This window comes from Callorhinus ursinus, unplaced genomic scaffold (assembly GCF_003265705.2).
Source record: "Callorhinus ursinus isolate GAN/ISIS: 27379988/994484 unplaced genomic scaffold, GSC_fseal_2.0 scaffold4, whole genome shotgun sequence".
NCBI classification, from domain to species: Eukaryota; Metazoa; Chordata; class Mammalia; order Carnivora; family Otariidae; genus Callorhinus; species Callorhinus ursinus.
In genome coordinates this window covers 70290476-70311067 of record NW_027397066.1, presented here as the reverse complement: position 1 = coordinate 70311067, position 20592 = coordinate 70290476, and the positions used below count along the sequence as shown (strand labels likewise).

Below are 20592 nucleotides of genomic sequence, written 5' to 3'. Positions count from 1 at the left end.
ACCCCCATAACTTATATATTTTATAAATGGAAGTTTGTACCTTTTGACTCCCCTTCACTGATACCGTCTACTCCCCAGCTGCGGGCAACCACTTATCTATTCTCTATCTCCATGAGCTTGGTTTTGGTATGTTGTATTTCCATTTTTGTTTGTCTCAGGTGTTTTGTTTCACTTCTGATTTCTTTGTTGACCCATTGGTTGTTCAGTAGCCTGTTGTTTAGTCTGCACATATTTGTGAATTTTCCAGTTTTCTTCTTGCAGTTGATTTGTAGTTTCATACCATTGGGGTCAGAAAAAATGCTAGCTATGATTTTAGATCTTCTCAAATTTGTTAAGACTTGTTTTGTAGCCTAGCATATGATCTATCCTGGAGACTGTTCCATGAGCTCTTGAAAAGAATATGTATTCTGTTGCTTTTGGATGGAATGTTCCATATATATTTGTTAAGCCCATGTGTCATTCAAGGCCAATGTTTCCTTATTGATTTTCTGTCTGGACGTTCTATCCATTGATGTAAATGGGGTGTCAAAGTCCCATATTATTATTGTATTGCTGATAATTTCTCCCTTTAGGTCTGTTAATATTTGCTTTATATATTTAGGTGTTCCTATGTTGTGTGCATATATATTTATAAATGTTATATACTCTTATTGGATTGACTCCTTTATCATTAGGTAATGCCCTTATCTCTCTACAATTTGTTTTAAAATATATTTTGTTTGCTATGAGTATATCTACCCCAGCTTTCTTTTGGTTTCCACTTGCATGAAACATTTTCTCTATCCCTTCACCTTCAGTCTGTGTGTGTCCTTACACCTGAAGTGAGTCTCTTGTGGGCAGCATAGAAATGGGTCTTGTTTTTCAATCCATTCAGCTACTCTCTGTCTTTTGTTTGGAGAATTTAGTCCATTTACATTTAAAGTAATTATTGATAGGTATGCACTTACTGACATTGACATTCATTGTTTTCTGGCTCTTTTGTACTTCCTTTCTTCTGTTCCTTTCTTCTTTTCTGTTCTCTTCCTCTGTGGTTTGATGACTTTCTTTAGTGGTATGCTTAGACTCCTTCCTCCTCTTTTGTGTATCTACTATAGATTTCTGTTTGGTGGTTACCATGAGGCTTACATATAACAACTTACATTTATAACAATCTATTTTAAGTTGATAACAACCTAATTTTGAACATATTCTAAAGCCCTACATTTTAACCCCCCTCCATGTTTTATGTTTTTGAGGTCACATTTTTTTTGAGGTCACATTTTATATCTTTTTATTTTGTATATTTCTTACCTAATTATTGTGGTTATGATTATTTTTACAACTTTTGTCTTTTAACCTTCATAACCTTCATACTAGCTCTATAAGTGATTAATTCATTACTTTTATGTATGTTTATCTTTACCAGTGAGATTTATACTTTCATATGTTTTCTCATTACTAGTTAGCGCCCTTTCTTTTCAGCTTAAAGAAGTCCCTTTAACGTTTCTTGTAAGTGTTGATTAACTCCTTTAGCTTTTGCTTGTCTGGAAAACTCTTTATTTCACCTCCACTTCTGAATGATAACTTTGCTGAGTAGAGTGTTTCTGGTTGGTAGTTTTTTCCTTTCAGCACTTTGAATGTATCATGCCACGCCTTTTGGCCTGCAAAGTTTCTGCTGAAAAATCTGCAAATAGCCTTAGGGGTTTCCCCTGTATACAAGTTGTTTTTCTCTTGCTGCTTTTTATGATTCTCCCCTTGCCTTTAACTTTTGACATTTTAATTATAATATGTCTTGGTGTGGCTGTCTGAGTTTGTCTTATTATGGAACTCTCTTCCTGGACCTAGATGTCTATTTCTTTTCCTGCCCCTCAGTTTGATGCTGTAAAATGAAGAAATGAGTCTCTTCTACATAAAGTTCTGGGCACTTTTCAAAGGGCTGCTCCTGGGCTGAGCCCTAGGGCAGGTGAGTTGGTTTGCAGTTCCTCCATTGCATAGCCCTGTGGTTCTCATGGGTACCAGACCCATCGGTCTTAAGAGCCAGATGTTTTGGAGGCTTGTCTCTCAGATGCCTATATTAAAAGTTGGGGTGCCTGATCTGAGTCCTTTCCTTCTGAGGGAGAAGCTCTATGTTTTGAGTTCCCTCCCGATTGTGGGTGGCCCTGTCTGGGGCGGGGCTTATGGTGAGATTTTATCTCAGTCTTTCCCACCCACTTCCACATGGTTTCCTTCCCTTTTGTCTGATGTGATGGGGTTGTTCTGACAGTTTTTAGGGTTTCTTTTCCAGAGGAATTTAGTGTGTCTATGGGAGGAGGTTAAGTTAAGTATCTAGTTATATTGCCTTCTTCTTCTTCTTTTTTTTAAAGCTTTTATTTATTTGAGAGAGGAGAGAGAGAGAGAGAGCATGCAAGCATGAGCAGAGGGGAGAGGCAGAAGCAGAGGAAGAAGCAGGCCTGATGTGGGACTCAATCCCAGGCCCCCGGGATCATGACCTGAGCTGAAGGCAGATCCTTAACCAACTGAGCCACTCAGGCACCCTACTTCTGTTCCCTTTTTGAACCAGAACCCCAGTTTCCATCTCTTTTCCTTTCTTTTTCCCCTTCACTTTTGTGTTTTTACACATATGTGACCCAAAGCAAACAGAGCTCCAAAGTACTACATTATAGTCTTTGCTAAAGTGGTTTTTCAATATTTGTATGTTTTAACACCTAGCATACAAGATGTACAAGAGGAGATTGAAGAATGAACACAGAAAAAAGGACACAGGTTGTGCAGAAGGCTGCCATAAAAAGAAATCTACTTCTCTCAAAGAGACTGGTGCTTTCTTGGAGGTGAATGAAGTTGCCGTAACTCCTGGGCCATCAGTGCCAATGGATTTCCACACAGCTTTTGAGTCAACCAGCCACATCTCTTCTAGTACCTAGTAAGGGTTGCTGGCCTGACTGGTCTTGTCTTACTCAACAGCCAGTAAAGACAGTGCAGAGCTGATGCATGAATCTCATTGGCAGGGCCTATGGGAATATTTGAATAGTTATATTTTCATGTGGTTTGTGAATTGTCATAGGATCCATTTTTGAGAATGTATTTCACCTATTTCAGGGAGTTTTTTGGGGGGTTTGCTCAATATATTTACTGGCTGCTGTGTGTGTTCTTATCTTCCCACGCAGTGAAGAGTAATACCCATTGTTATGCGAAGTCATTCCCGATTAGATGTCACCTCCTACTGCCTACTCTCTCATAAAAAAAATGTGGCCATTTCTGAAATGAATGTTATTTTTTAAGGGCTTGGAAATCTTTTTGGATTCTAGATGTAATAAAGTGTAGAGGGAATTAATGACACTTGAGGTTAAAATGTGAATGCCCCGTATTTTCACTCTCTAATCATAGGCACATGTATAGCCTTCTAATTTTTGTTTATATATTATTTTAAGAGACATTGAGATCATTCCAGGTATACTGTTTCATAAGTCACTTTTTAATGACATTATTATGGAGAATCTTGACATGTCAGTCTTTGTTAATCTACCTCATTCTTTTGAACAGTGGCTTCATAGAAGTATTCCTTTGCATAGAAGGCCTGTAATTTATTTAACCATTCCTTATTCATGGACATTTAGATAGCTTTGAACTTATTGGTATTATAATGCTGCTACAAATACCCACATGGTTGTGCAAGTATTTTTGGAGAATCACTTCCTGCCACTTGAAATGCCAGGCTAACCTCACATTAAAATGTTGGACAGGCTGCTGTCTGATGATGTATAGCAGTGTCTGAGTGGGGCTGGCTTCCCACAGCTGCACCAGTCTAAGGAATGGTCAATTCTGATTTGTGCAAATATCTCATTTACGATTGCATTTAAAAAATTATGACTGAAGTAGAGTATTTTTCATGATCATTTGCCTAGTCATGTCCTTTGCTTGCCTTTCTATTGTAGTCTTTCCTTTTTGATTGATACATTGTAACACATTACGAATAGGGACCATTTGTCCTGTTTTGTCAACATTTTACCTACTTTTAATCTTTTATCTTTTCTTCTTCTGTCTTTTGCAATGTAGAAGTTTTGTATTTTTTGCATATTCAGCTTTATTAGTCTTTTAAAAAATGCTTTTTGACCTTGATATCTGTCAAATGTTAGAATATTTATATTTTTGTGTGGATTATGAATTGTGATAGTATTTTTTTTGAGAATGTATTTGCAGGAAGTTCTGTTTTGCGTTTGCACAACATATTCACTCTCTGCTTTGTGTACTGTCTGGCAGTAGGTAAAACCCATCCCCCTCTCTTCTTACATTATTAAAAATATTTCCCATATATTTTTCTATGAATTTTATGAACTAAGTATGTAAATGTTTATTCCATTTTGAATCCATGTTTTTGTATGGTGTGTTAAGAATCTAATCTTTTTATGGTTAATTAATTGTTCCAATATCATATATTGAATCATTCATCTTTCCTGATTTGAAATGCCACCTTTCTCATACAACTTCCTATAAAATGTGGGATTCTAGTTAGTTCCATTTTTCTATTCTTAAGTTTTGAAATGTATAAGAAAGTGTTTTGTCTGAGATTTAGTGCTTTACAATTTTATTTTGTAAGTATTCCCAAGAACCTGTGAGTTAATATAATAATAATGATTGGGGCACCTGGGTGGCTCAGACGGTTAGGCGTCTGCCTTCAGCTCAGGTCATGATCTCAGGGTCCTGGGATCGAGCCCCATGTGGGGCTCTCTGCTCAGTGGGGAGCCTGCTTCTCCTCCCTCTGCTTGCCTCTCTGCCTACTTGTGCTCTCTCTGTCAAATAAATAAAATCTTAAAAAATAACGATTATCGTGGTATTTTCATGACAAGAACGACTTTGTGGTAGTACAGAAAGAGCCCCATTAGGTGTCACAAGTATTATTTCTATGGAAAAGAACTATGCAGATTGTGACGTGTTTGTTAATTCTCAACTGCTGCTTTATTACTTGAGGATTCCCATTTATCTACCTGATGAATGTTTATGTGCCGAGAAGCTAGTCTGTGCTGTGTATAGGCCCATAGGACATGCAGTGGTAACACGCAGGAAGAGTTCCTGCTGGCAGGGTTCATAGTCTAGTGGGAATAGATCCCTGCGATGAGCAGTCAGCGGAGTTGGGCATTAACAGAAATTCCCAGTTCTAAAATGAGCATTAACATGAATTTTAAAGAATCCATAAAAAATGAATTTCTAAATTTTTCTCTAAATAGGCACCTAACACGAAGTGGTGAAATCCAATCCTCTGTTCTGAAAACCTCAAGTACATTGTCATTATTTACCACAGTCAGGACAGGTCTGGGGACAAGACCACTAAAAACCATCCTTTAAGACAGTCACAACACAAATCAATGTAAGGGTTTGAAGGTAGTCCTGTCAGAAAACTGTCATCTCCAGGAGCGCTTTGTAAACATGTTACTGAGAACTGGACAGAGTCAAGTTGTCCTGGAGGCTACACATTATCTTTAGCATGAAGAATGCAGCTGAACAAGAAAAATAAAAAAAGCTCTAACTAAATAAATTGTCTCACTGATCTAAATAATCATGGGTTCATGGGGGCGCCTGGGTGGCTCAGTTAAGCGACTGCCTTCGGCTCAGGTCATGATCCCAGGGTCCTGAGATCGAGTCCCGCATCGGGCTCCCTGCTCCGCGGGAAGCCTGCTTCTCCCTCTCCCACTCAACCTGCTTGTGTTCCCTCTCTCGCTGTGTCTCTCTGTCAAATAAATAAAAAAAAATCTTAAAAAAAAAAAAGAGCTAGGACTCCTTGGGAGTTGTGGGTTGAAGTTAGGCCGACTTCTAATTGAATTCCAGCTGTTATTTGGGCAACATGGGGCAAGTGACAGTCCCTCTGAACTTGTTTCCTCTCTTAAAAAAGGGTGGTAACATTCAATCCTGAACACCCTGAGAGTAGAAAACACTTGGTACAATGTGTGGGACGTGCTCATTAAGCATGAACTGTTCCCTTCCTTGTGCAGCTACAATTCATCCTGGAGTACAAAGGGGAGTTCAGCCTAATCCAGTTTAATGAATCATTTTTTAAAAAAATGATTTTATTTATTTGAGAGAAAGCGAAAGAGAATGAGCACGAGCCGGGGGGGGGGGGGGGGGGGGGGGGGGGGGGGGGGAAGAGGGGGCAGCGGGAGAAGGAGAAGCAGGCTCCCTACTGAGCAGAGAGCACGAAATGGGGCTCCATCCCAGGACCCTGGGATCATGACCTGAGCCAAAGGCAGATGCTTAACTGACTGAGCCACCCAGGCGCCCCAATGAATCATATTTTAGCCTTTAAGCAACCTTCTGACCAGCCTGTGTGCTTTGCCCACCTGGAGGAGCCCCACCTGAATGATTACTCATTCTGCAGGATAGAGCTAAGTTAAAAACTTGGCAACATAGTTTATGAGTAAGTGTCCTGAGAGTTTGCTTAGCATGACCTCTAGAGTATACTTCATTTTGGGTGGATAAAATGGATAAAAATATGTAGTCTTCATGAAGCTGAAGACTACTTTCAAATACTTCCTGTCTGTGACTTTTCAACAGTAATAAATTCAGATATTACTGGGGTCAGGAAGATCAAAAGATTGACACAGTGTTAGCCACTAAGAAATGGTGGAAACTGGCAGAAATGGAAAGGTACATGCTGCTGTCCTATATCTACTGTTTCTTTTGCCCTTATTAACAGAACCAAGATTTTGTTCAGGACAGCAACATGACTAGCTAAAAATAGCTTTCTTGAAGTTAGAGATGGCTATGTGACGCAGTTCTTGCTAATAAGATAGAAGTGGGGAAATCTGCTTGTGATTTCTGGAAAATTTTGCTTTTTTGCCCCAGGCACTGACCCTTTCTCCTTGTCAATCCTATTTCCTTCCTGGAATGTGGATCTAATAGCTGGAGCTGAAACAGCCATTTTCAGTGAAGGTAAGGCCAGAATAATTATGTATCTGTTGACTTTTTTTTTTAAGATTTTATTTATTTATTTGACAGAGAGACAGTGAGAGAGGGAACACAAGCAGGGGGAGTGGGAGGGAGAAGCAGGCTTCCTGCTGAGCAGGGAGCCCAATGCGGGGCTCAATCCCAGGACCCTGGGACCATGACCTGAGCCGACGGCAGACGCTTAATGACTGAGCCACCCAGGCACCCCTCTGTTGACATTCTTGAACTGTAGAACCAACCCCAGCAACTGCGTGCTTTTGAATTTGTTTTCTTAGGGAAAGAAATCTCTGATTTGTAGAAGCCCATTTGGTTAGTTTTTGGCAACTTGTAGCCAAATACAATTCCAAATCAATATAATTTGCATTGGGTTTAAAATATTATGCAGGGTAATGCATAATTTGTTACATTTATCTCCACCATAACAAAGTACCTTGAATCTTTCTGAATTATGTAAAATAGGAACACATTCTCTAAAAGTCAAGGTATCTATCACCAGAGGATAACTTCGGCAAGTTTTTTTTTTTTTTAAAGATTTTATTTATTTATTTGACAGACACAGCAAGAGAGGGAACACAAGCAGGGGCAGAGGGAGAGGGAGAAGCAGGCCCCCTGCCGAGCAGGGAGCCCAATACGGGGCTCGATCCCAGGACCCTGGGATCATGACCTGAGCCGAAGGCAGACCCTCAACGGCTGAGCCACTCAGGCGCCCCTTGGCTAGTTGTTCTTTTAACTTCTTGGATCTATCACATTGCATTTAGATAACTAGTCATTTTAAAAGCAAGAGATCTAGCAGGCTATCTGGAACCACAGATGTGAACACCTGATTTTTTTCTCAAAAGCCATTTTTCTCCTTTAAAACATGATAATTCATTAATATTTTTATTAATGGCACTTACCCAACTTTTGATTTGGGGACAAATGCTGTTTCTAATCCTGCAATGCTTAGGACTATACTTAAGACACCATTCTTTTGGGGCACCTGGGTGGCCCCCCTAGCTTCGACTTGGGTCATGGTCCTGGGGTCCTGGGATCGAGCCCCACCTTAAGCTCTGCTCAGTGGGGAGCTTCCTTCTCCCTCTCCATCTGCCTCTTCTCCCCCCTTCTGCTCTCCTTCTGTCTCAAATAAATAAAATCTTAAAAAAAAAAGATGCCATTCTTTTACAACACATCACTTCAATTTTAGAAATAGATTCCATCAGGATTTATGCTTTCCCTTCTGTAGCACAGAGTTGTCACGGGCAAACAGCTGTTTTGGCCAACTCGTTTCCCAGCTTCCTTGCACTGAGGGGCACGGTTTGGCCAGTTCTTGCTGATGGAATGAGTGGCAATGATATGCTTTGCTTCTATGCCTGCCCAGCTCATAAAATCCCCCACAGGTGGTTCTCTATGCTCTTTCCCCTTTCTGGCTGGGGGAATGAAGACAATTCCCAGGATGACCTTGGAAGTTGTGTGTTGATTATAGAACCTCCATCAGCCTGGGTCCCTGAAAATTGGAGAGAGAGCTATCTTGCTGGGCTGTTCACCTGGCCAGAACTATTAGGTACACGAGCTTCTATTATGTTTTTAGCTGTTACATCTTCTGGTGTATATTTTATAGTACTTATAATGTGTGTTAAGAACCATGTTGTATTTATCCATTCATTTGACATTTGAGTACCTCCATGTGTCACTCTGGCTCAGTGGTCTGCCTTACCATGCAAGCGCCAGGCACTTTCTAACCAGAGTGGCCCTAGCCAATGTCTCATTCCATTCCATGGTAGTGGAGCCAGGTCCCAGATGAGGGTGGTAACATGTTTGCAATGATGAAGTTTCCATTCAGGGGTCCTAAACTGAAACCACATTTTCTTGCCACAGTTTCCATTTCCTAGCTACATTCTTTCCAGAAAAAGGATCCTCCTTCAGCTTTCCCCTCTCCCATCTCTGTTGTTGACTGCAGATGAGAGCTAATCACCTCCAGCTGTACTGGCTCCCAGAGCCCTGCTGGCCTGGTTTCCTGTGCTTGTGACAGGAAAACAAGGACTCAGGATTCCAACACGCTCAGAACAGAGGTTTCCAAATATCCTTTAAAGCAAAAGACACCTTTTTTCAAATGAAATGTTCAGCTACAATGCAATCTGTAAAAACTGTTCTGACTGAAGTAGGAACGGTGGTGGTGATGCTTCTCTTACCAGATTTGAAGCTACTTCGGACCAGGTGGGGAGTCAAACGTATGGCTGTGGGGCTGTGTGTGTTTACTGACGTCTTCTCTCTCAAACAGCGCCTGATACTCAGGACTGGGGTCTCGCAAGTTGTTGCACGCGGGTAAGAGGAGAGATTCAAGTGTACCAGTTCCATGTGGTTAGTCCCATGAGGACGAATCAGGCAGCCCCCCGGGTTTCGCCGTGGCATCACTCGTGGTGGAGTGGAAAACCGCCGGCGGCATGAGGACCGAGGGAAATGCTGTCAGTGCGGAGACTCAGATGCGGCTCTTTGAGGCAGATCTCTTTCTCCTCAGGCAGAACCAAATATAACCTCCCTGGAAATGTGGTGTTGTTTTCTTTTGATTACCCCTTGTCAGCTTAGATATCCTGTTTTACTACAATTAGAACTTGACAGTATTCTGATTTATATTATCAGGCACAGTACTCACACTGAGGCAGAAGGCAGGGAGACTGAATGTCTTAGCTACTGTTGGTCAGTACAGGACCCTCATGTCAGATCCTGAAGGTCTACCAGGGTTTCCAACAATATTCTTGGGCCCTGTGGCTGGCACTACTGGGACCAAGTGGGGAGATGGGAAGTTGGGGTCCAAAAGTTCTTGCTTCCCCAGGGGCCTGGGTGTTGTTAAGAAGTAACACACTGAGGGGCGGTGGGGGGGGGGTAACTGGGTGATGGGGGGCATTAAGGAGGGCACTTGATGGAATGAGCACTGGGTGTTATATGCAATTGATGAATCACTAGGTTCTACCCCTGAAACTAATAATACAGCATATATTAACTAAATTGAATTTAAATAAAAAATTAAAAAAAAAAGGAAATAATACACTGAAGGGGCATCTGGGTGGCTGAGTCAGTGAAGCGTCCGACTCCTGAGCTCAGCTCAGGTATTGATCTCAGGGTTTTGAGTTCAAGTTGGGTTGAGTTGGGCTCCACACCGGGGGTGGAGCCTACTTAAAAAAAAAATAGAAAGAAAGAACACACAGCTGAAAATGTTTAATTTGCACACACTTTGCCTTGTTCGTATTTTTAAGATGTATTTTTATTTACAAAGTGAGATGATACATAACAAACATTATGCAGTTACAAATGTATCTGGTAACTCCATTTTCGTGAAAAAGTATATAAATATATTACAGGAAATTCTATATAGTAAACATTAGAAACTGATACAGTAAACATTTACTACTTCTTTTCTATGCCAATATTACTGTCATTTAAAGCTTAAATACTGGTTTCAAGTATCCCCTATAAAATAACTCTATTAAAATACTGGGAAAGAATTTTGCTATAAACAAGATTGGTACATCAAAAATAGACTCAGCATGTCCTTGTAACATCAACTATAATCAAATGCTGCCTTAATCATCCCTAAGATCTGCACTGTTCAGTTAGTGTTAAAAATTTTTAAATTATCACAGGTTAAAGTAGCTGTAAGAATACAGCATTTCAACATTATTTATTGTTGTGAAGAATGCCCCTCTAAGGTAGAGGAGAATAAGCATAATAATATCGTATGGACTTGCTGCCCTGTGATCTTTATTTTAAGCAGAGAACAGGAACACCTGTTGGAGGTTGGGAGCAAGATGAAAAAGCATCCAGGAGGCTGTTCTTTTCATGTTATTTCAGAAGCTCTGGCTGTTCTTTTTGCTCTTCCTCAGCTTGAAGACGTGTCAGCACATAAAGGATGACTTGATAGCAGAAAATATATTGATCCTATGGCAAAAAGAGAGAGAGAGAGAAAGAGAGAAAGAGAGAGAGAAGACTCTAGATGTATAATATGAAATATATTATATATATATAAAATGAGTAATTTTGAAAATATGGAAAAATTTTGTGATAATGTTTAATATAAAGAAGCAGGAATATAGAATTGTGCAGTGTCATAAAAATGATAAGAAACTGAAATCAGATTGACAAAATGAGGAGGGGCAAAGCCTTGGGGGTGAGTGAGTGGGCAGGCGGAAATATCCCAGAGTTCTAACTGAAATTGTCTGTGGTAGGACACGTTTATTTCTGTGCTTTGGTAATATGATTAGCTTTTATAGTGGAAAAATAAACTTCCTACAAAATTTCCTCTAGATTTATTGAATTCATCTTGGTGTTTTGAAATGTCAAGAAATACCCAAGAAGCTACACAAAAATAATACTCTTTAAATATTTGGAACAAAAGAATATGGAAATCAAAGTTTTTAGAAAATGAAATTACTCTCTGTTAAGTTGATGGTGCAGAGATCTGAGTTTTCTTGTTATACTTAGCAAGGAATTAATGAGTCTGAAGGTAGACAGAAAAAATTCACAACATACTAAATGGAAAGTAGTAAAACACTAACTACAGTTGAATTTCATTTAAAATAGTCGGGTGTATGTGAGTGTTCGTGCCTGCACACATGTGCTTGGCCTGAAGAATATGAGACTTGCTTAAAACATGTGAACAATTCTGAAGAGTAGGAATATAAGTAACCCTTTTATTTCCTTTGTGCTCATCTGTACTTCAACTTTCCCACATTTGCACATGACTGTCCTTCACTTTCTCTCATGCCACAAACAATCCGGTAGCAAACCTACTTCCCATAATGTCGTCTTCTCCCTATGTCACTACTACTCCAGGTTGGGCCCACTGCCTGCCACCAAACTAACCTCCCTGCTTCTAACCCTGCACCTTCCTCCCCAAGTTGGGTCTTGTTTTAACACAGTAGCCAGAGGACCTTTAACATGTGAGTCAGATCATGTCAGTCCACACCGATAATCCTGTGATGTCTCCATTTCACTCAGAGGAAAGCCCAGACCTGGCCCTGTCAGCTCCCCTTCTCACCTCAGCCACAGCAGACATAGCCATTCTTAAACACACCAGGCCTGCTCCCACCTCGGAGCAGGAGGTTCTGTCTGCCTTAAATGCTCTTATTCCTAGCTAGCCTCATGCCCCCCGCTGTACTTCCTTCAAGTCTCTGCTTCAGCGTTTCTTTCTCAGTGCTGCTACCCTATTTAAACTACCTCCCCCAGCCTGCCTCAACTCAGCCTCTTCGCCCCACTCTGTTTTTTTTCCTCTAAAGCACTTACCGCTTTCAAAGATCCTATATAACTTACTTAGTTAATCTGCTTAATAGCTACCTTCCTCATCACCACCCCATGAGAAGATCTTTTTTCATTCACTGATGTGCTCCAAGCACCTACCAAGAGTGCCTGGTCCATAAGAGGCACTCAGATAGGTATCTGTTGAATGAGTGAACTTCCTGGGTCTAAGGAACTGCTTATACAGATCAGTATGCTTTCTTAACCTAAAAAATGTGTCAATCAGCTTAATATTTAGGAGATTTAACTTGAATTAAAAATGTATCTGAAGGGAAAGTAGGCAAATTTTAATTTTAAAGATAGTAAACTTCTATATTCTTCAAGAGGTAGAGAAATGTGAATTTACAGAAATATGAAAATAGTTTCCGTATGTCTCCTCACAATACAAACAATGAGGATAGTGGAACCACTGAGAGCAGACAGATACTCTACATAATGTAGCTCTTGTGAAAGACCCGTCTGTAGGTCAGCGGGTGATATAACCCATGGTTTGATTTCAGGTAAGAGAAATGAAAACATGATCAAAACAGAGGATACACAGACCCACCCATTCATTCTCCCCAAAAAGTGCCTTCTCCAAGCGAAGCAATTCCAGCCTGCCCTCTGGACTTCTCATCAATGCTAATGAATCCAATCCCTCTCAGGAAATTTCTGTGGCAAGAATGTTACCTTCTATATCTTTTTAAAGTTGGAAATGGGGAAAGAATGCCACTAATTATATGCTATTTTGTACCAACCCCAATTTCCCCATCAACATGCCACCCCATTCTCTGTATATTGTTCAGTGCAGATACTGCATTTCCTCATTTCCTGCATTTAAAGGCAAAATTTAAATGACATATCTTTGAAATATTTTAATTTTTTTTCTGAATTAGTCCTAATGCTTAAAAAAAAAGTCCCTTACCACCATAAATCTTTGATTTTATGTAATAACGTGGGGACCCTTTAAGAAGAGAAATGGTTTAACCAGAATTTTGAAAACATCAGCATCTTCATGAAAATCCTCATTAGGAGACACCAACCAAGACTCACCTCTGTCTGAACCATTCCATGTCTTTGTAGTCTCATGCAGCGTACTAAGTCAGAGATGTCAAACTGCCAAAGAAAACAGAGTCTGTACGTTAGATAAAAAGGGTTACTGAATTTGAAACCCAAAGATTCTGTATCTCATTCTCCTTCTTTTAGCAGTCTTGGGAAACTGTTCTGGACAAAATAAGTCAGTGGACTGACCCTGCCTTCATTTGATAACTTTATTTACAATCTTTGTAAGAATTAGAGGAGGTTATTCTATTTGAAAATCCCCAACAAAAAAACACAAACAAATGCCCAAAAGAAATTCTCTCCCCTCTGGAATTTGACTAATTTCTAATATCAACATTAAAAAAAAAAAAGACAAAACTATTTTTCCTACAGTTTGCTTTTCAGAATGAAATTCCTGATCATTTTATTTTCACTGATATTACCAGTTTGAAACAAGGGAGAAATAGACTTTGTTTTGTTCTACTTAAATTATTATGGTATATATAATAGTGTGTGAAGAGCAAGATAGAACTACTTTTCACGAAAATTCTTTAAGAGACAAAGATTTTAACTGCTTATGTACAGTAAGATATTCTAACATTTTAAGTAAGGTTTATACTACCTTAGATTTTAAGTAAGATTATACTCATTAATTTTGTTTACTTAGTAATATTTTCTAAAGTGGGAGTAATTGTTTACGGACTAGCATCAATTTGTATAACAAAGTATACACTTCCCACTTATAAGTAAACAATAACAAAAAAAGAATGTCTTTTTATCTCATAAATATACTTTTTTTTTGCTTCTGTATATATATATATATATTTCTAAAGATTTTTATTTATTCATGCGAGAGAGAGTGAGCTCAAGAGCACACAAGTGGGGGGAGGGAGAGGGACAAACAGACTCTCTGCTGAGCAAAGAGTGCACCTCAGGACCAGATTCCAGGACCCTGAAATCATGACCTGAGCCACAGTCAGACACTTAACCGACTGAACCACCCAGGTGCCCCAATATATATAAATTTTTTTTTTTAAAGATTTTATTTATTTGGCAGAGAGAGAGATAGCGAGAGAGGGAACACAAGCAGGGAGAGTGGGAGAGGGAGAAGCAGGCCCCCCGCTGAGCAGGGAGCCCAATGCGGGGCTCGATCCCAGGACCCTGGGATCATGACCTGAGCTGAAGGCAGACACTTAACGACTGAGCCACCCAGGCGCCCAATATAAATTTTTTTTTAAAAGTAAGCTCTACACCTAACGTGAGGCTTGCACTCAGAACCCCAAGGTCAAGAGTTACATGCTGTACTGACTTAGCTGGCCAGGCGTCCCAGTGCTTCAATATTTCTATCCCTAAATGTGACAGTGACACTGACTTTACCTTATACAAGCCTACAGCCTGTAAAGAGTAAAATGCAATACTGCATAAGAGATTTTGAGCACATGGTTAGAACCAGTAAAATAAATACAAAAAAGTATTATTTCTTCTTGATGATGATCTGGGTAGTTTTGAACACTTACTAAAATACAATTAAAAAAAATATTCTATTTGGGGCACCTGGGTGGCTCAGTCATTAAGCGTCTGCCTTCGGCTTAGGTCATGATCCCAGGGTCCTGGGATCGAGCCCCACATCGGGCTCCCTGCTCAGCGGGAAGCCTGCTTCTCCCTCTCCCACTCCCCCTGCTTGTGTTCCCTCTCTCACTGTGTCTCTGTCAAATAAATAAATAAAAATCTTAAAAAAAAAAAAAAAAGATTTTATTTAGAGAGAGAACGCACAAGTAGGGGGGGAGGGGCAGAGGGAGAGGAAGAAGCCGACTCCCCACTAAGCAGGGAGCCCAATGTCGGACTTGATTCCAGGACCCGGGAATCATGACCTGAGCCAAAGGCAAACACTGAACTGATTGAGCCACCCAGGCGCCCTTAAAATACGATCTGATATAGTAAGAAAATTAAGGCATTCATAAAAGCTACTAAATAGGGGTGTCTGGCTGCCTCAGTTGGTGGAGTATGTGACTCTTGATCTTGGGGTTATGAGTTTGAGCCCCATATCGGGTGCAGAGATTACTTAAAAAAAATCTTAAGTACCCCCCCCAACAAAACCCCTGCTAAATAAAAAAATTCCAAGATCATAAGACATTATTAAAAGTTAGATTCCACTGTTAATTCTGATCAAATGCTAGTTCAGCCTATATCTTGTACTCACTTCAAGATCTTGACTGATTAATCCTAAGACCACATCTATGCATATCAGGGTCCCTGAACGTCCAATGCCAGCGCTGCAGTGGGTGATGATTGGGCCAGATCTATGAATGTGTCTCATGTAAGAGATAAAAGTGAGCAAGTCATCTGGCTGAGAAGGTGTATCGTGGTCTGGCCAGGCAGTGAAATTCAGATGAGAAATATGTCGTATCTCTCCTGTCTGAAATTGTACAATAGAAGAAATAAATACTATATTTTCACACATATGTTTTAGTTTTTAATAATATACTGTCCTTTCAAACTTTGACTTGCCCATTGGATCAAAGGACAGGTGCAAGAGACAAAAAGACTCCATCAAAGAACACATGGAGGGTCTTTATCAAGGAGGTTGCTAAATCTACATTTTAAACACTGGTAAAAGCTACTTTTTGAAACCCTAAAAGTAGATTACATTGATATGAATAACAACCTTTTCTAAATGACTCCACTTCAAACTCACTCTAGATAAAAGCCAAAGTCATTGCAATGCCTTACAAGCCCTGCGTAATTTGACCCAGCTACTTCTCAGACTTGACCTCCTCCTTGACCTCCTCCTCCCGGCCGCTCTGCTCCAGCCACAGGGACCTCTCTGTGGTTCTTTAAAAACGAGACACAGTTCAAGCCAGGGCCTTTGCACTTGTTCTTTCTGACTGAAATCCCTTCCGCCCCCTCATCCCTGTGGCTCAATCAACTCCTTTAGGGTTTTTTCCACAGCACCATCAACACTGGTATTTCCTCATTAACAACTAAACTCCATGAGGTCAGGGATTTCTTTTTGTCTGTCTTGCTAACTGCCGAATCCCTAGATTCCGTAACAGGGCCCGAGCTCTACAAACCATGTATTAATTAAACGAATCATTTAAGGAATACTGAACAGCTGTGTTAGCATAAGTAATGGTATGCTGGTGTGAATGAATAAGGTATATTCTTTAATTCTTTATAAAATCACATCAAAAACTATGAAGGAAATCTTGGGCTACATTTACATTCGACCAACAGAATCAAGTCAAAGTCCAACAGGAAACCCATTACAGTTGACCGTCGAACAACATGGGTTTGAACTGTATGGGTCCACTTATACATGGATTTTTTTATAGTACAGTAGTGTAAATATTTTCTCTTCCTTATGATTTTCTTAATTAACATTTTCTTTTCTCTAGCTTACTTTCTTGTAAGAATCAGTCTATAATACATATAATATATAAAATATGTGTTAACTGTTTATGATATCGGTAAGACTTCTGGTCAACAGTAAGCTATTAAGTAATTAAGTTTTTGGAGAGTCAAAAGTTTTATGTGGATTTTGGACTGCATGGGAGTCAGTGCCCCTAACCCCTGTATTGTTTAAGGGTCAACCATACTTACACTTAAGCAGGTGGGGGTGGGGGAGGAGGGTGAAATTGAGGGGGTGTGAAGGTGAGGAAAAGTAGCAGTTTTACTTAAGGTATATCCACTTATCTAATATGTTGTGTTTATGGGGGAATATTTGCTACTTAGAGATTTTTAAAAAATAGTTTTATTCACTCTTCTTAGAGGTTTGACCTTAGGAAAAAAAGTACATTTTCTAGCACATAGCTTCTGAGCCATTCTGTTCTATCACTAAGCAAAGGATGATGAATGGTCACCTTAAAGGCCTGTATTCTCATTTTCAACCTAATACAGTACATACTAGAGGAAACTGGCAGTTTGGAAGATCACATTTAAGTTTCTATTAGATAAAAAATAATGGGTGACCTCAGTTCCACTGAAATGGGAAGCCCGAAGTTGCTTTCATTTAGAAATACATGGATGCTATCGTGGAAAGTGCCCAGGCCTGCATTCCAACCAGGAGATGAGCCTTAGGAGATGGAAAGATTTAACTCACTTACCTGAATCTCTTCTAGGGCCATTGCCCTTACTACAAAGCCCTTCAGCTGCTGCATTCTCACGAGAGCCAGCCGAAGCCTGTCACTGACCATTGTTGTTTGGCCTAGGACGTTAGGCCAATAGCGCTGGCATTTGATTTTTTCCCCTTCTACTTCTTGGGTCATCATGGCTATCACTGTGGATTTTTGTTCCCAAATCATCTGCCAGAAATCTCCAACAGTTGTAGGGAGAGGTCCTTGGCAGGCAATGTAAACGAACTCTTCTTTTCCCACGGGTATCTTAATGAAGCTGGCGTTGATATAGCCACCTTGATCTCCAAGAGGCACTCTTGTAGCATCATCTGTGAATTTCCCACCACAAAACAGAGCCATCTATATCATGCATTTTTAAACAAGAGCCTTATAAACAGGAGGAGTCAAAGATTACGAGAAGTTCCTCAGAACCATAAAAGAAATCACAAACTTTTTAATAAAGGCATATTTTCAAATTACAGTCAAATCATTTTATATTTACTCATTTTGCTCTTGTTACAAGTATATCTAAGATGTCAACTCTGTGAGTTTCTGACAATTTGATATTATTTACAGAGATTTGGTTGAAAAATTAAAATAAATCAATCAATACATTTAGAACTTCTTAATAACTTACTAGAGAAACATAACTTAGCTACTTCTTATCCATCCTTATTTTAATGATGACAGTAATGATGAATTTAATGAATGACAATGCTGACAGATTATTTAATAAAAAAATTAGTATTATAATGCAACTATTAAAATACTTATTACAAATACAATAGGCATAATTACCTCTTGCTCATCTAATTAAATTATATTCTTGTAAATTAGCAGCCAAAATAATGAACACAATAAATAAAAAGGTAGCTTGCTTTATTCTCTAGGCATATAGGCCCCTGTCTCTGTCTGATTGTAATATCATAGTCAAAAAAGAAGTTTCAAACCAGTGAAAAGTATATGTAAGCCATCTTATCCAAGAGAATTAATTTGTAAGTACTTTATATCAAAAGTCATTTCTATTTATTTTTAATTTTTTTAAAAAGCATTTTATTTATTTAAGATTTTATTTATTTATTTGACAGAGAGGGACACAGCAAGAGAGGGGACACAAGCAGGGGGAGTGGGAGAGGGAGAAGCAGGCTTCCCGCTGAGCAGGGAGCCCAATGCGGGGCTCGATCCCAGGACCCTGGGATCATGACCTGAGCCAAAGTCAGACGCTTAACGACTGAGCCGTCCGGGCGCCCCAGAAAGTCATTTCTATTTAAAACATTTATGAATTTAACTGGTAATTTCTATTATCATCAAATTATGAATTCAGTAATAGCTTTCAAAATCCTCCATCAATTGCCCTTCAATTACTTGACTTCTATCTCTTAGTCCATGGAAACAAATCCACTCAGTAGTTCTGGATTTATGGCTTATCCCATTTGACTTTGAGATACTAGTCTGGCCATTTTCGGGGGGAGGGGGAGCTGAAATAATTCCTACCTACTTTACGCTGAACCCTTATCAATTTCATTTTTAAAATGCTAAGATTCATTTTTCACAGGAAGTTTTCTAAAATAAATTTTGCGTCTTCCAACTTGGTTGAAAAAATTCAGTCGTACTGTTAGTTATTGCATCATTTGTCACTATTGGTTCTGTTACAGATCTTTGAATTTATGACTCCTGGCAAAGATAGGATCATTGTATCATACACGGTGGAATCCAATGTGCTAATATATAAATGTGGCTGATTACTATAAGAAGTTGCTAAAAAAAAAAAAAAAGAAGTTGCTAGACATTAATATTTTGCCTATACCCATATATATTTAAAAAAAGTCACATGTTGATTGGTGAAATTAGTAAAATGTGGGTAAAAAGAATTCCCTTTTTTCTTCCTAGTATCTGAAACAATTCAAACTATAATGCAACCTGGTAGCACCCCTGTTGATACCACTGCAGCCACATGCACATATAATGTATCATAAATTTCTCTCAAGTTAAAATGAGTGGAATAAATAGATGTTGGTGTGACACATGAACTAAGAAACTGCTCATCCCAGAAGTGAATTCATACTTTTATTTATTTAATTTTATATTTTTTAAAGTAGGCTCCATACCCAGTGTAGGGCTTGAACTCATGACCCTGAGATCAAGAGTCACATGGTCTACCAACTGGTCTAGCCAACCAGGCACCCTCTCCTGTAGAAGCTGATTCATATTTTTAAGAAGACCTTAAAATTAACTGATTTGGGACACCTGGGTGGCTCAGTTGGTTAAGCACTGGACTCTTGATTTTGGCTCAGGTCATGATCTCAGGGTCGTGAGATGGAGCTCGGGGTCCGCACTCTCCCTCTCCCTGTCCCTTCCCTCCCCCATGCATGTGCATGCTCTCTCTCTCAAATAAATAAATAAATCTTTGTAAAGAATAAAACTACTGATTTGGCATCACTGATTAATTTCTAATACTATGCTGCAAAAATTCATGAATGTCTGAATAAAGAGTTAAGATTCTTCTGATTGATTTTCAGAATACATACGTAATTTAAAAAGGAATTCACATTGTATATCTAGATTTGTTACTGATGTTAATCTCTAAATATGTGTTTGTGTGTGTGCGTGTACACTTGTGTGAGAGAGAGGGTGAACTAGCATAAAAGTTTTAAATCAGTTCAAATTTTTTAGACATATTTGATTTGAAGTCAGATTAAACTTACAGGGAAGTATATTTTTATATCGGTTCTTTCTTCTATTTTCCTTAGTTTGTCCAATTAGACATTGATCCAAAGGTTTTAATTCTTGAAGATTCTGCAAGGAAAAATGGAAATAAAGTTAAATTTGTTGAGATAAGCAGTAATTCAGCAATAATTGCAAATGCTTTAAATATGCAGGGTGTAAAATTCGTTACTGATCAGGGCAGACTTGGAGTGTTAAGAAATAGGTATGTCCTGTCAAGATAAGCAAGTCTAAAATCCTAGTACTAATCTGATATACCAGTTGCCGAAATATATCGCTGCAAATACCTTTAACATGTAGTCAACTAAATTTGCGAGGCTGTACTTTGTACCTTAATTTTAAATTTCAGTTTAAAGAGGTCTATAATTATATTTTAGGAAGAAAAAACAACATATAAAAGCAACTTTGGCTTAAAGTAATGAGCTGGAGCAGAACTTCTTGACAATATTATCTGTGGGGTCATAGGATAACCCATGTGGTTGAGTTGTGGTTAGACAGTCCTAGGTTTTTAAAGTCAACCCTCACTTTTCATTCACTCATTAATCCACACATT

The 20592-nt window shown here is 39.2% G+C and overlaps 2 protein-coding genes across 32 annotated transcripts in view; one reads left to right on the top strand and one right to left on the bottom strand.

Moving 5' to 3' along the window:
• SLC10A6 (solute carrier family 10 member 6) overlaps positions 1-9437 on the top strand; it is a 156975-nt gene extending 147538 nt beyond the window's left edge. For 6 of the 15 annotated variants that reach the window (XM_073891903.1, XM_073891904.1, XM_073891912.1 and 3 more), the window contains 2 exons: positions 6814-6900; positions 9173-9437. In XM_073891903.1, coding sequence (XP_073748004.1) covers positions 6814-6900; positions 9173-9339 — 254 coding nt within the window. In that variant the 3' untranslated portion in view covers positions 9340-9437. Of the gene's footprint in view, positions 1-2688; positions 2900-3143; positions 3315-6813; positions 6901-9172 lie in introns of those variants that run through there. The other 9 variants (XR_012377970.1, XM_073891906.1, XM_073891908.1 and 6 more) reach the window with 9 other exon arrangements.
• Positions 9438-10087: 650 nt separating this feature from the next.
• Positions 10088-20592, bottom strand: part of PTPN13 (protein tyrosine phosphatase non-receptor type 13) — a 204381-nt gene continuing 193876 nt past the window's right edge. For 13 of the 17 annotated variants that reach the window (XM_073891894.1, XM_025887126.2, XM_025887129.2 and 10 more), the window contains 5 exons: positions 20021-20111; positions 17307-17644; positions 15404-15619; positions 13216-13278; positions 10089-10827 (listed from right to left, as the gene is read on the bottom strand). In XM_073891894.1, the coding sequence (XP_073747995.1) occupies positions 10732-10827; positions 13216-13278; positions 15404-15619; positions 17307-17644; positions 20021-20111 (804 nt within the window). In that variant the 3' untranslated portion in view covers positions 10089-10731. Of the gene's footprint in view, positions 10828-13215; positions 13279-15403; positions 15620-17306; positions 17645-20020; positions 20112-20592 lie in introns of all 17 variants that reach the window. The other 4 variants (XM_073891890.1, XM_073891892.1, XM_073891891.1 and 1 more) reach the window with 2 other exon arrangements.